The 12,787-nt window shown below is 35.3% G+C and overlaps 4 protein-coding genes across 4 annotated transcripts; 2 read left to right on the forward strand and 2 right to left on the reverse strand.

Annotated features, from left to right (window-relative positions):
• The first annotated feature begins 416 nt into the window (after positions 1-416).
• On the forward strand, positions 417-1,344 carry LOC18992551 (gibberellin-regulated protein 12). The gene is made up of 4 exons (XM_024152936.1): positions 417-514; positions 607-651; positions 842-872; positions 989-1,344. Exons 1-4 carry the CDS (start codon positions 452-454, stop codon positions 1,168-1,170), a joined length of 321 nt encoding a protein of 106 aa, XP_024008704.1. The 5' UTR covers positions 417-451; the 3' UTR covers positions 1,171-1,344.
• A 284-nt stretch (positions 1,345-1,628) lies between these two features.
• On the reverse strand, positions 1,629-2,805 carry LOC18992552. The gene is made up of 2 exons (XM_006415961.2): positions 2,543-2,805; positions 1,629-2,186 (listed from the first exon to the last, which is right to left on the reverse strand). Exons 1-2 carry the CDS (start codon positions 2,643-2,645, stop codon positions 1,870-1,872), a joined length of 420 nt encoding a protein of 139 aa, XP_006416024.1. The 5' UTR covers positions 2,646-2,805; the 3' UTR covers positions 1,629-1,869.
• Positions 2,806-3,577: 772 nt separating this feature from the next.
• Positions 3,578-4,718, reverse strand: LOC112084120. The gene is made up of 3 exons (XM_024153077.1): positions 4,587-4,718; positions 4,232-4,441; positions 3,578-4,000 (listed from the first exon to the last, which is right to left on the reverse strand). Exons 1-3 carry the CDS (start codon positions 4,696-4,698, stop codon positions 3,882-3,884), a joined length of 441 nt encoding a protein of 146 aa, XP_024008845.1. The 5' UTR covers positions 4,699-4,718; the 3' UTR covers positions 3,578-3,881.
• Positions 4,719-6,065: 1,347 nt separating this feature from the next.
• Positions 6,066-7,485, forward strand: LOC18992553 (metalloendoproteinase 3-MMP). The gene has a single exon (XM_006415962.2). The coding sequence runs from the start codon at positions 6,279-6,281 to the stop codon at positions 7,425-7,427; it is 1,149 nt and encodes a 382-aa protein (XP_006416025.1). The 5' UTR covers positions 6,066-6,278; the 3' UTR covers positions 7,428-7,485.
• The last annotated feature ends 5,302 nt before the right edge of the window (positions 7,486-12,787 follow it).

Below are 12,787 nucleotides of genomic sequence, written 5' to 3' on the forward strand. Positions count from 1 at the left end.
TGTATTAGCCGCACATTTCATCGTGAACTTACAAGTTAGTTTTAACCGCATATATTAGTCAACGAAATATCAAAGCTTCGTTTGTCCTTATACATTATATTGGGTAAAAATTCCAAAATATAGACCATAACATGTAAATTTAGGACAGTTTCATTCATTGTTGCATCACCATTTGAATTCAAACATGTTTAATGCAAGTTGTTAAAATCAAAGTCTAAAACATATCTTTATTTTAAATTAACTTAGGGGAAAAAACCGTATCTTTGAATAATAATAAATCTTTGAATACTATATGTATTTAGCAATTTCATTAAAGTTGGACACTATATTCTATATTACATGCCAATGTTTTTGGTTATAAATAGATTTATCGTCGACCGTGAAATACAAATCAAAATCAAAATCAAAAAGAGAAATCAAAAGTGAAAGGAATTCTTTAAAAAAAAAAAAAATGGTGAAGCTCATTGCTGTCCTTACTGTATTCAGTCTGTTGTTTGCTACTCGATTTTCTAACGTAAGTGTTAAAATACTTGTTTTTCTTTCTTTTGGTTTAAGAATTCATTAAACATTAGTTTTCTTATATTCATATGTATATTTTATGTACAGGCTGAGGAACTAAAAAGTCCATCTGAAGCACCTGCAATTCATAAGGTATATTATTATAAATATTTCAAAGATGATTAAAAATATATAATGCGTACAAGAGTATATCCATTGTTATAAGAATATATTGTTAGACTTTTATTATATATATATATATATATATATATGTGCGTGTTAATCTTAACATATTCAATTTCTATCATCAACAACTTATGTGTGCACTCCAAAAAAAATTCAGACGGGAGGAGAAGGTTCACTTACTGTAGAAGGTAATATTGTTTAAAACATTATTTATTCTCTAGTTTATATAATCGATGAATGGATCGAACGAGATCTTATTTCGGACTCTATAATTTATTCAATGTTATTTTATATTTGTGTGAAGATTGTCCGAAGGCATGTGATTTCCGATGTTCGAAGGCATTTAAAATGGAGTCATGTTTGTTCTACTGCAACCTATGTTGTAAGCAATGCTTATGTGTACCATCAGGAACATATGGAAACAAAGAAGAATGTCCTTGCTATAATAATTGGAAGAACAAGAGTGATGGACCAAAATGTCCTTAATATCAGAAAAAAATAAAGACGAAATATCTTATTTTTGTTTTCTTTTAATAAAATTCATCTACTAGATCATGCTTATTTTTCATAATATAAAATGTAATATGAAGTCTCATTCCATTGCAACTAAAGTTATGGTGAATACTGGTTCCAATAATCTCATAAATGCAACAAAATTAGCTCCATGATCCCATAAAACCATAGATTTTTTAACTTTTGTTTGACTGCTGCCTAAAAGTAGTCTTCGCTTCTCTTACTCCTGATTTCTTTTGATATCTAACTTGTAGATTCCTTAAAAGTACCTTTCTTATGCTCTTTTGGAATATTATAAATTTGCTTGGATTTCAGTTTTTCAAGATCTGCTTAACTAACTCGACTCATCCCTCGTTAATTGGGTAGAAAACAATAGTACGTTCTAGAAAATATAACCCATTCATTGAGAGATTGGCCATGCATGGTCCATAGATATAAATTTCTTATAACATTATATATATATATGTATATATGTATATATTACAACTCCAACTAACAAAGAGGCAAAATAGAAAAAGTTCAACAGATAGTATATATCATACACATGTATTGAATTTTGCATCCGATAAACCTAAAATGTATAGAAGTGGCAACACACAAGCATACGAAACAAAGAACCATAGAAAAAGCATCACGATATATATAGATGCATTTAAAGTTTTACGGATCGGATTAATGGCCATATATGCGGTGACATTCCTCGGACCGAGTGCATGTCATGGGTGAGCCGTTGAACGATTGACAACGTTCAGTGGTGGTGCAGCTAATAGTATAACAATAGGAAGAGTACGAGTTGCAGGCTGAACAAAGGGAGGACGAGTATCCTCCTGGAAGAGGACGGAACTCACCATGATCAGGACGCAAAGTGGTCGCCATGTTTTTAAAAGTTTTGGGTCCCGAGCAACGTTTCGTTATGCTCGGTCTAATGTGCATTTTGGAGCTTCTGTGGTCATCGCCTTCCAAATTCCTCCTCATATTGACTGTCTCTTCTGCATTACCCATACAATTCACTCTTCAATATACGTCATCAAGCCTTTGGTAATTTCAATGATATATATTAAACTTTTTATCTATATTGAACTACTTGTACATAGCGAAATAGTAACTACGTAACTAAATAGCATACGTATGTTCTATATCTTTTAAAAAGGTATGATTTTGCCTATTAATCTGGAGAACAAACGACTAAGAAATGAATATGCATGGTTAAAAATATAGAGATGTAGAAAGAAATGAGTTTCTCGAGAACGATTTAAATACTTGTAAATGGATCAAATGTTTTAATATTATCAACGTCTTTTACTAGTAATAAAACATAAATATAGAAGGAAAAAAAAAGGCTCACTAAGTTTGCGGATTTCAGTTTGAGCACCAAAAGCTTCATCCATATGAAAGGAAAACACGAGAAGGAGAAGAAACAGCATTGAAGAAACTATAGAAGACAACATCTAATGATTCTCAAGTCTCGTTTATATTTACTAATCACTGTGACACGTTTAGGCATTTATATGAATATAGAGAGGTATAAAGATAAAAGATATTTGAAACTTATGGTCGAGACTTAGGTCAAAAAAGTTGGAGGTCCAGATAAGAAAGTGAGTGCTGAAGCTATGGACGGGTAAATTTGTCACTAGTGGGTTTTGCGTTTTAGTACTCCGCACACCAAGTCTTATTAGTATATATAACTTGGTCAAGTGTGTTGCATTGCATTGTACTTTCCTTTTCTCATGAGTTTTATATATTAACTGTTTTTTTTTTGTTTGAAACAAGGAGTGCAATACAATGATTTTCTGGGAGTTCACTGATTACCCATAGTACTATTCGCGTCCAAACACGTTTGATTGTAGAGTTCTGATAGGATATATCTAGTGCATTAGTGTGATATGATGGGGGATCCAATATGATGGTATCCGGATTTTGCTTATCACTTGACTTGATGAGAATCATTACGTACAAATAAAATTATATTCATGTTTTTTTTCTTTGAATAAAGAGATTAGTCTTAGATAGAAAAAGAGTCTTCGAGATTTAAACTAGTTTTGAAATGTAGTATTGACACATATAATATATAAAATGGCTATACAGACTATATCAAATGAGTTTCATATTAATATTTTTCAGATTCTGCTTTTATTTTTTTTATAGGCCTTATTTGTTTTAAAAGTAAATTTTGTGTTTGCGCTTGCGTGTATAATTAAGAGCAGTGTTTTTCATGGAGGGAACACTTGCGACCACTAATAATGTAAAATTTAGTGTAATATTTAAAGAATTTTGTTTTGGCCATTGAATTTTTTTTCCCGTTCTTTACATTGTCTGAATTAAACGTCGTAGTATATTAGTCATGATAATTTTTTAAAACATTTTTGTCTTTCCATATTATTTAGATGGAAGAAATTCTATTTTACATTTAAATTTCTTATACCCCGTTAAAAATTATTCTTGATCTGTCCCAATTTGAGAGAGAGAGACGACTTAGTCGTCTCCGCACACCATGTTTTCGTTTACTTGGTCAAGAGAGGTGGGTGGCATTGTATCATTTTATCCATGTGTTCCCAAACCCCTCGAAAGGGACTTATTTTTTGTAGTTTGTAGAATAGATTCTGTAGTCTTAGCCAAACATCTCGAGCTCCGTTCTTCATCTTGAGGATAGTTCACCAATAGGAGTTAGATATGGTCTAATACATTCATATATTTATGACTTTGCACCGCAGTTTCCATAACTCAACAGCTTTGATCAGTGGTTTTAATGTGATCTTACATCGGTTGTAGATGGTGCAAGGCTGATGACTTCTTTTTGCCGCTCCTGTGCAAATTTAAATTAAAGAAAAACAAATATTGCTTAAAAAGCCAAGATTTATATACATGATTTTGAAATTTCCTTTAATAAATATTTTTTAGAACTGGGAATCATGTGCAAGTGTACCACAGCCATGCCCAAATAGACATTCCTACACTCCTAACTAGTTATAGTAGTTTCAAGAATTCCCTACATTCCTACATGCCAGGCCTCGAGGACCATTATCTGAGACTTTACCTATACATGAACGTCCTGGAAGTTTGGGGTTGCAAAGGGATTTGTATGTAAGATACTTGCGGGGCGTCGCGTGATCAGGATGGGTTTTGGACGGCTCATTTTGAGTGTTTTTTTGTCCACTGTGCTGCGATCTGCTCGGTGGAGCTGTAATTTTGGATCCCTCATTGCCTGCCAAGTTCCTCCTCATGGCTATTATCTCATTTGATCCACCTACACATTATACATATGTAGAGCGACAAGCCTTTAGGTTTTGTCTCTAAGATACATATTGAAGTAATTAATAAAGTGACACAGTAATGAGTTAGAATTTATTTATACATAATATAATCTAACGAAAAAAAAAAAACTATCTCACTTAATTTTCGCTGTTCCATATGGGAAGCAATGGCTTTTCCATCAACGAAAAGAGACAATAAGATAAAAACAAGAAAGAAAATGATGGACGAGAGTATAGATGCTGCCATCATAATACTAGTGAGTGCGTGATGTGATCACTTTGATTACATTTCAAGCGTTTATAAAGAATACAAGAGAGAGAATAGTTGATGCTATGGACGACTTATGTTGTGTTTGGTCTTAGCTTGGCGTGTCTTCATGTTTACTCGGTCAAATGGGTTTGCATTGCGTTATTTAGTAGACCAACGTTGTATTTTTTCTATACCGTATCAATTTTTCATTATAATAATAGCGACTGATGTTAGCATTTACTCCTCATCTCTCACTAAGTCGTCCATAACAGCTGTTATAAGGTTCAAAATGATTTTTTCTTCTTATTAGACACGGCTCAATTCTTAGCATTTACGTAGAATGGAGAGGTAGAGAAAAGAGATAGTTGAAGTCCATATTCTGATCCACACAAACTAAATCATCTATTATAACTTCAAGTCTCCACCTACTCACTCCCTCTCCTTAAATTATATATAGATGCTTGACATATAATCACATCGCGAGCTTTGATTATCAAAATGCCGGCGTATGTTGTTTCTTCTATCATTTTCTTTTACTTCTCATATTTTTGCTCGTTACAGATGGAAGTGGCGTGGCAACCTAATAAAATTGTGTATAATATGGTTAGACCATCACTAAGTACTTACCGGAGAACTATTTTCAAAACATATATGAGCTCGAGATTAGAGAATCTATTCCACAACAACAACAAAAGTGTCCCTTCCGTAAAAAAATACGTATTTAATTATCCCAATATTAAGTGATCCAGACCTATATACTTATTCGTACATGCGTCTGGTTAAAACTCTTGATTTTGATTAGAAAGTTTTAGTCCAAGGTGTATATACGAATAAGTAAAAGGGTATGAATCTCAACCACGGCTAATGTTTTGAGTTTAAGAAATCCTAATTTGGTATTCAAATATTTTTCAAGACTATATAACTAGGCCCATTCTCTTCTGATTCCCTTACTCAAGACCCAATCATATATATGTACACACGAAGAAAGAGATGTCAATAAGGGAAAATGGGAAATATACCCATAAGGGATAAAAAAGGGAACATAACATAACAAGTCATGTCATTTCACGTGTAAGGTGGAGGTTGTAAGTTGATATTTTGGGCCAATAACACATATCTCAGGAATGTAAAAAAAAAAACAAGAGAAGCACACCAAAAAAAGACAACAAAAAACTCGCACGGAAAATGAATTGTTCAAACTTAAACCTTTTTTATACGATGAATCGCAATTTCTTATGAAGCCAATGCTAAACCGGAGCCTAATTTACGGTCTTAATAAAATATTATCTATCCAGAAGAAAAAGACACCATTTATTAGCAGCCTCTTTAGTCTTTGTTTCCTCATGAGACCTTTGAACGTGCCGAGGACCGAGGAAGTTTCCATTTGAATAATTCAGCTTTCTTCAACAACAGAAAATTCGCCAAACGACGCTAACGCAGAGCTGACCTCAGTTTTCTCCAAATCAAAGTCTCAAAAAACCTAATCTCCACTTCTTTAAAATTATTACAAATCAGCTTCAACGATTCTAGTCGTTTTAGCTTATCTATGCCCTCTCCCTTATCTAAATCCCAACATTACAATGTTAAGGTTTTGCCTTTTGGGGGTTGTCTTGTTGTTCCTCGTTCCTTCTCCGGTCTCCGCCGGTTTCTACCCCAACTCCTCCGCCATTCCGCCGGATCTCCGCCGTAACGCCACCGAGAACGTCTGGAACTCTTTCATGAATTTCACCGGCTGCCATGCCGGCATGAAAGTCAATGGCCTCTACAAGCTTAAACAATACTTCCAACATTTTGGCTACATCCGACAAACTCTCCCCAAAAACTTCACCGACGACTTCGACGACATCCTCAAGAACGCCGTGGAAACGTACCAAAGAAACTTCCACCTAAATATCACCGGAGAACTCGACGAGCTCACTCTAAAACACGTCGTGATGCCACGTTGCGGCGTCCCGGACATAGTTAACGGCACGTCAACCATGCATAACGGAAGAAGAAGAACCTACGAGGTCTCCTTCTCCGGGAAGGGCCCACGTTTCCACGCCGTCAAACGCTACTCGTTTTTCCCCGGAGAGCCACGGTGGCCAGAACGCAACCGCGATCTAACCTACGCGTTCGACCCGCGAAACTCGTTGACCGAGGAAGTCAAGAGCGTGTTCTCACGCGCGTTCGTTCGTTGGGCGGAGGTGATTCCGGTGACGTTCACGCGCGTGGAGGTGTTCTCCATCTCCGACATCAGAATCGGATTCTACTCCGGCGATCACGGCGACGGAGAACCGTTCGACGGCGTGATGGGAACGTTGGCGCACGCGTTTTCGCCTCCTAATGGACATTTTCACCTCGACGGAGACGAGAACTGGATTGTCTCCGGCGACGTAGGCGGAGATAGGTTGCTCTCCGTGACGGCGGCGGTTGATTTGGAGTCGGTGGCGGTTCACGAGATTGGTCATCTTTTAGGGTTAGGTCATTCCTCGGTTCAAGACTCGATCATGTATCCAACTATCACGACTGGGAGGCGTAAGGTTGATTTGACGAGTGATGACGTGGAAGGAGTTCAGTATTTGTACGGTCCGAATCCTAACTTCAACGGCTCTAGATCTACACCACCACCGTCTACTCAACAGCGAGACACCGGAGATTCTGGTGCTGCTGGTGGTATCGACGGCTCTAGACCGGTTTTGACTAGTCTATTGATGTCGACCGTTGGATTGTTTTTGTTGTATTTATAGTAGATTATTAGTCTCTAATGTATATGATTGAATTGGTTATTCTTTTGGTTTATTTTTTTATCTTCTCTTTCTTAGACTGATTCTTCATTCATGCTTTGTTTCTATTTTTATACATAGACTGCTTTTTTTGTGACTGATTAAGAATATATTGAGATGAATTTTATGATTCTCTTTTTATAATTCTCACCATTGACCATGATTACCCAAAACAGAAAAAAAAAAACAAAAAGGGATTGTGATGTATTCTTTAATTATAAGATGTAATAATGTATATGTGAATTGCGAATTATGCAGAGCGTCGGTAATATTCAATAAAATCATATGAGAAAGTGAGCAAGTTGACAAGAGGAAGATGAAAAGGATGGCCACCTCACGACCAAAATTAAAATACATATTGAAACTAAATATATTAATCTAGCTTAAAAGTTGCTTTGATTTTGATTGTAAAGTTCAAACTATTATTTTATTTAATTAAGTGCTTAAAGTTAACAGCAATTTGAAATGGTAATCAATACAAATATTTTGAACAGTAATGGGGAACATTTTTTTCTTTTCTTTTTTGACAACACTAACGGGGAACATTATAACAAAAAATAATGATGATAATTTGACCGTGGCTAAAGAATTTTATCACAACTGTGGAAGCATCGGCTTTGATCTCTCAACAACTCAAGGAATAATTTAAGAATGAATATAAAGGTCAGCTTTCTAACTATCAATTTTTATAATCTTTAATTTGATAAAAAGTTTAATATTAAATAAAACTTAATATTTTCACATTTTTATGTCAATGGATTCTGTTCACCATGTACTAATGCAATATATAAACTTAATGTATCGAAAATTTGCACACACAAGAATAGAAAATATGAATGTTTATGGAAATATTCACAGGTTTTGGACCACATTTTCTAGAATTTTTGGAGGTTTTTAAACTTTGGGAAATTGTTTTCTTATTTAAAAGCTCTATTGTCTTTTTCGACAAAAAAAAAACACTACAAGAATGAGGGGCTTTTCCGTCGAATTATTTACGACGATTTGTAGTCATCGTAAATTTACGACGATCAAAAATTTCGTCGTAAATTCGACGTAAAAAATAACCCTCGTAAAATCGTCGTAATGTTACGACGATATTACGACGAATGAAGAACGAATTTTATTTCGTCATAATATTGTCGTAATATTTATATCGATAATACGACTAATTGTCCTCTATCTTGTAATTGACGTAAAATCGATGTAAATGTGATGTAAATTTTATTTTGACGTAAATTTGATGTAAATATGCAATGGTAATATGTTGGTAACCAAACAAAAAATTTTATATATACCCTTTCTTCTCTCATTATTCCATCAACCCAAAAAAACATATAAAGACACAAATTTTTTGAGTCTTTGAATGTTTAAGTAAAATTTTTAGTAGTTGAAATTTATATCAAATTTCAAAAACAAAAAGTCAAATATTTGTTTTTGAAATGTCTATATACGATCTACGAAAATGGATTTATACACCCAAAAATGGTGATGGGTCGTTGACTGAAGACTTAAAAAACGGATTGGAAATATTCATGTACCAAGCCGGCCTTATGCAAACTGTAATTGAAAGCGGCAAAATGTATTGTCCTTGTGTGAAATGCAAAAATAGGAAACATATTCCTATTGATACTGTCTGGCAGCATTTATTGAATAGAGGGTTCATGCCCCAATACTTTATTTGGTATCAGCATGGAGAGGGATATGGTCAAAGTAGTGGTTAGATGGTTGCACAGAGTAGTAGTAATCATCAAGAACATGTGGATTTTGAAGCATCAAATGATTATCAAAGTAGTCAAGTTCAGGGTGAAGATCATGATAGGATGCATGAAATGGTTACTGATGCATTTCATGAAACACATGCTGATACTGTTGAGGAGCCCAATGCAGATGCGAAACGCTTTTATGATATGTTAAACGCAGCAAAACAGCCTCTGTACGAGGGATGTAGGGAAGGTTTATCAAAATTATCATTGGCAGCTCGGATGATGACAATAAAAACTGATCACAATCTATCTGAAGTTTGCATGAACGATTGGGCAGATCTTATTAAATAGTATTTGCCAGATGATAATTTGGCTGCTGAAACATATTATGAAATTCAGAAGCTGGTTTTTAGTCTTGGATTGCCTTCTGAGATGATTGATGTTTGTGTTGATAATTGTATGCTTTTTTTGAGAGATGATGAGAAGCTTGAAGAATGTCGTTTCTGCCAAAAGCCAAGATATAGACCGCAAATTGTTGGGCGTAAGAAGATTCCTTACCAACGAATGTGGTATCTTCCTATCACTGATAGGTTAAAAAGACTATATCAATCTGAACGGACAGCTGCGTCGATGAGATGACATGCAGAACATTCACAAACAGATGGCAAAATGACTCACCCGTCTGACGGGAAATCTTGGAAACATTTTAACACCGTACATCCAGACTTTGCTAAGTCTAAGCGAAATGTTTATCTTGGTCTTTGCACTGACGGGTTTAGTCCATTTGGTATGTCTGGTAGGCAATATTCATTATGGCCTGTGATTCTTACGCCATATAACCTTCCTGCAGATATGTGCATGCAAAGAGAGTTTTTGTTTCTAAGTATATTAGTCCCTGGTCCAAATCACCCGAAGCGGGCCCTTGATGTGTTTTTGCAACCACTCATACATGAGTTAAACCAGTTGTGGCATGTTGGAGTACGAACATATGACTGTTCGAGTGGTAAAAATTTTACAATGCGAGCGGTGCTTATGTGGACAATAAGCGATTTCCCGGCATACGGAATGCTATCAGGTTGGACAACGCATGAGAGGTTATCATGTCCTTATTGTCTTCATAGGACTGATGCATTTCAGCTTAAACATGGTAGGAAAACCTGTTGGTTTGATTGCCACCATCGGTTTTTACCACCAAACCATCAATATAGAAGAAATAGGCGTTTGTTTATAAAGAACAATTTCGTCTCCCTCCACCAGTGTACCTAACTGGAGTAGAGCTTGAAGCGCAAATAGATCTCCCGCCAATGCAACAAGATGATTGTGTCGACATTACAGAACCTGATGTTGAAGAAAATGTTCTTTTAATTGATCCACGTAATCGACAAGTTGAAGATCTACATGGGGACGAAACAGAAGAAGGTGCTGACGAATTTCAAACAAGCAGTGATGATCATGACGATGATGATGAGGAGAACGAGGAAAATGTTGAAGACTAATTAAGTATGATGTTGGCATTTATATAATTGCATGCTTTGAACGTTTAAATGTAACATTTGTCAAATTTGATAAATTTGTTTAAATTTAAATGTTTAAAAAATGAAAGACAATTAATGAAAAGAAAATTTGTTTAAGTGTTGACTTGGACATATGTTGACTATTACGACGAATTTACGACGGTTATTTGGAAATCGTCGTAAATTTGTCGTAAAATGTAAATCCTAAACCCTATAGGGTTTAGCTTTCCCAACTCACAGAATGGTTTTTGGGTGCATTTTCCTGAGTAAACTAATGTATTATATAAGGTTTTGTAGTATAAGATTAAAGAACTTGTAGATATGTGGTTTATGTTACGACGAATTAACGACGAATCACACCCATTCGTCGTAAATTCGTCGTAAAATACCATCGAGTTTACGATGAAATGTAACCCCTAAATCTTATAATCAATCTTTTCTGGGGTTCAGGGGGGATTTAGATGAAGAGAATGATATGGCTTACCATCTCATAAGGTAAAACAACTTTCTAAACAAAAAAAAAAATTTCAAAATTTGACTTATCAAGTAATATTAAAGGTGTAATATACATTTAGAGAAGATGTAAGGATTTATCTTAGATCAAACCCAAATTCTTCATTATGTTATGTAAACATGTTAGAAAGTTATACAGACCACATTTAGCATATATAGACATGCTTGTATGTGCTTATGGATGTTTCAATTTTTGTAATTCATCATTTTTGTACATACCATCGTAAAATCGTCGTAATATTACGACGATATTACGACGATTTTATGACGATATGTAAATACATAGCCGTTATAATTTTTATGATTTATAAGGATTTGTCGTAAATTCGTCGTAATTTTACGACGATTTTACGACGACTAACCCTGATCGTCGTAAATTCGTCGCAAAGCCCAGATACAGCCACGTGTGTTTGTCTAATTCGCTTTGTTGTACGGTTGCACCTTTACGACGGATTTACGACGATTTCGTCGTAATGTTTACGTCGGATTTACGACGAATAAAAATTCTATATATATGGAAGCACCCCTTCCTCATTTCGTCGCTCATTCAACTTCTTCCTCTCCCTGTTTCCTCCTCACTTCGTTGCTTCCCTGCAAACCCAAAAAATCAGGTAATTTTTTTTTTACTTAAATCTAATTTTTATTTTTAATTAGTTTAGAAATACAAACGGTTTAGGTCGGAAATTAGTTTAGGCTCGGAATTTGTTAGATTTAGGATCGTAATTTGTTAGATTAAGGATTTAGGGTGTTTGTTAGATTTAGGATCATAATTTAAAATTAATTTATAATTTCAAAAATAAAAATTTTCCGGTTTTGCAGACGATGACTCGACGGATGATGCACTACATCAACTTTAATGCGGACAGACACTCTTCCCAGGCGTCTGCCTCGGGAAACACCGGGACCGATGTCCCTTCATCTTCCGGAGCCTCCCAGGTTTCGAATACCGTTGCGGAGCAGTCTCCACCACCACCTCCACCACCACCTCCACCACCACCTCCACAGCCGGCTGCCGAACCGGTAGCCCACCCTCCTCATCCGTATGCCCAATTTACGGTTGAGGACTTACTAGTCCTACCGGGACGGGGGGCTTTACGACGTCTGGTTCCCGGAAAAGCGGAACCAGACTCTTATTGGTAAGTAAAATTTTTTATTTTTTATATTTTTTTAAATTAATACTTTAATTTACTTAAATATTAATGTAATGTTTTTTTTTTGTTTCATAGGTTTAACTTAGATAATTTTGTCGGTCAGAGCGTTTCCGACACAATTAAGAGTCATTTTGTTGAGCCGCACTACAACTGGAGCAAGATGTCGCAAGAGACGTTCGACACCTAGTACAAGTGCTTCGCGGTAATGTTTTTTAAATCTTATTTATATCATTGCAAATTATTTTAAATTTAATTAATCTTACTTTTATATTGTTTATATAATTTTTTGTTTTCTTTTGCAGCAACGGTGGAACTGGGACATCGGGATCAACGAGACGGTCCGCGAAGCTTTCCGGCTGAAGGCGCAAAAACGCCTAGTCAACACCGTTATTATTTCATTTTTAATTATTGCTATAATTTAGTAAATATAAATTATTTAAGTA

Source organism: Eutrema salsugineum, unplaced genomic scaffold, assembly GCF_000478725.1.
Source record: "Eutrema salsugineum unplaced genomic scaffold, Eutsalg1_0 scaffold_5, whole genome shotgun sequence".
NCBI classification, from domain to species: Eukaryota; Viridiplantae; Streptophyta; class Magnoliopsida; order Brassicales; family Brassicaceae; genus Eutrema; species Eutrema salsugineum.

What these genes read in the sequence shown, in the direction of transcription:
- LOC18992551 (XM_024152936.1), top strand. Translation starts at nt 452, where the DNA reads ATGGTGAAGCTCATTGCTGTCCTTACTGTATTCAGTCTGTTGTTTGCT. An exon ending in TTGCTACTCGATTTTCTAAC is followed by an intron (nt 515 to 606) that starts GTAAGTGTTAAA and finishes TTTTATGTACAG; the next exon opens with GCTGAGGAACTAAAAAGTCC. An exon ending in AGGTTCACTTACTGTAGAAG is followed by an intron (nt 873 to 988) that starts GTAATATTGTTT and finishes ATTTGTGTGAAG; the next exon opens with ATTGTCCGAAGGCATGTGAT.
- LOC18992552 (XM_006415961.2), bottom strand. Translation starts at nt 2,645, where the DNA reads ATGTTGTCTTCTATAGTTTCTTCAATGCTGTTTCTTCTCCTTCTCGTG. An exon ending in AACTGAAATCCGCAAACTTA is followed by an intron (nt 2,187 to 2,542) that starts GTGAGCCTTTTT and finishes TGGGTAATGCAG; the next exon opens with AAGAGACAGTCAATATGAGG.
- LOC112084120 (XM_024153077.1), bottom strand. Translation starts at nt 4,698, where the DNA reads ATGATGGCAGCATCTATACTCTCGTCCATCATTTTCTTTCTTGTTTTT. An exon ending in TATGGAACAGCGAAAATTAA is followed by an intron (nt 4,442 to 4,586) that starts GTGAGATAGTTT and finishes TATAATGTGTAG; the next exon opens with GTGGATCAAATGAGATAATA. An exon ending in TCCAGGACGTTCATGTATAG is followed by an intron (nt 4,001 to 4,231) that starts GTAAAGTCTCAG and finishes AAATTTGCACAG; the next exon opens with GAGCGGCAAAAAGAAGTCAT.
- LOC18992553 (XM_006415962.2), top strand. Translation starts at nt 6,279, where the DNA reads ATGTTAAGGTTTTGCCTTTTGGGGGTTGTCTTGTTGTTCCTCGTTCCT.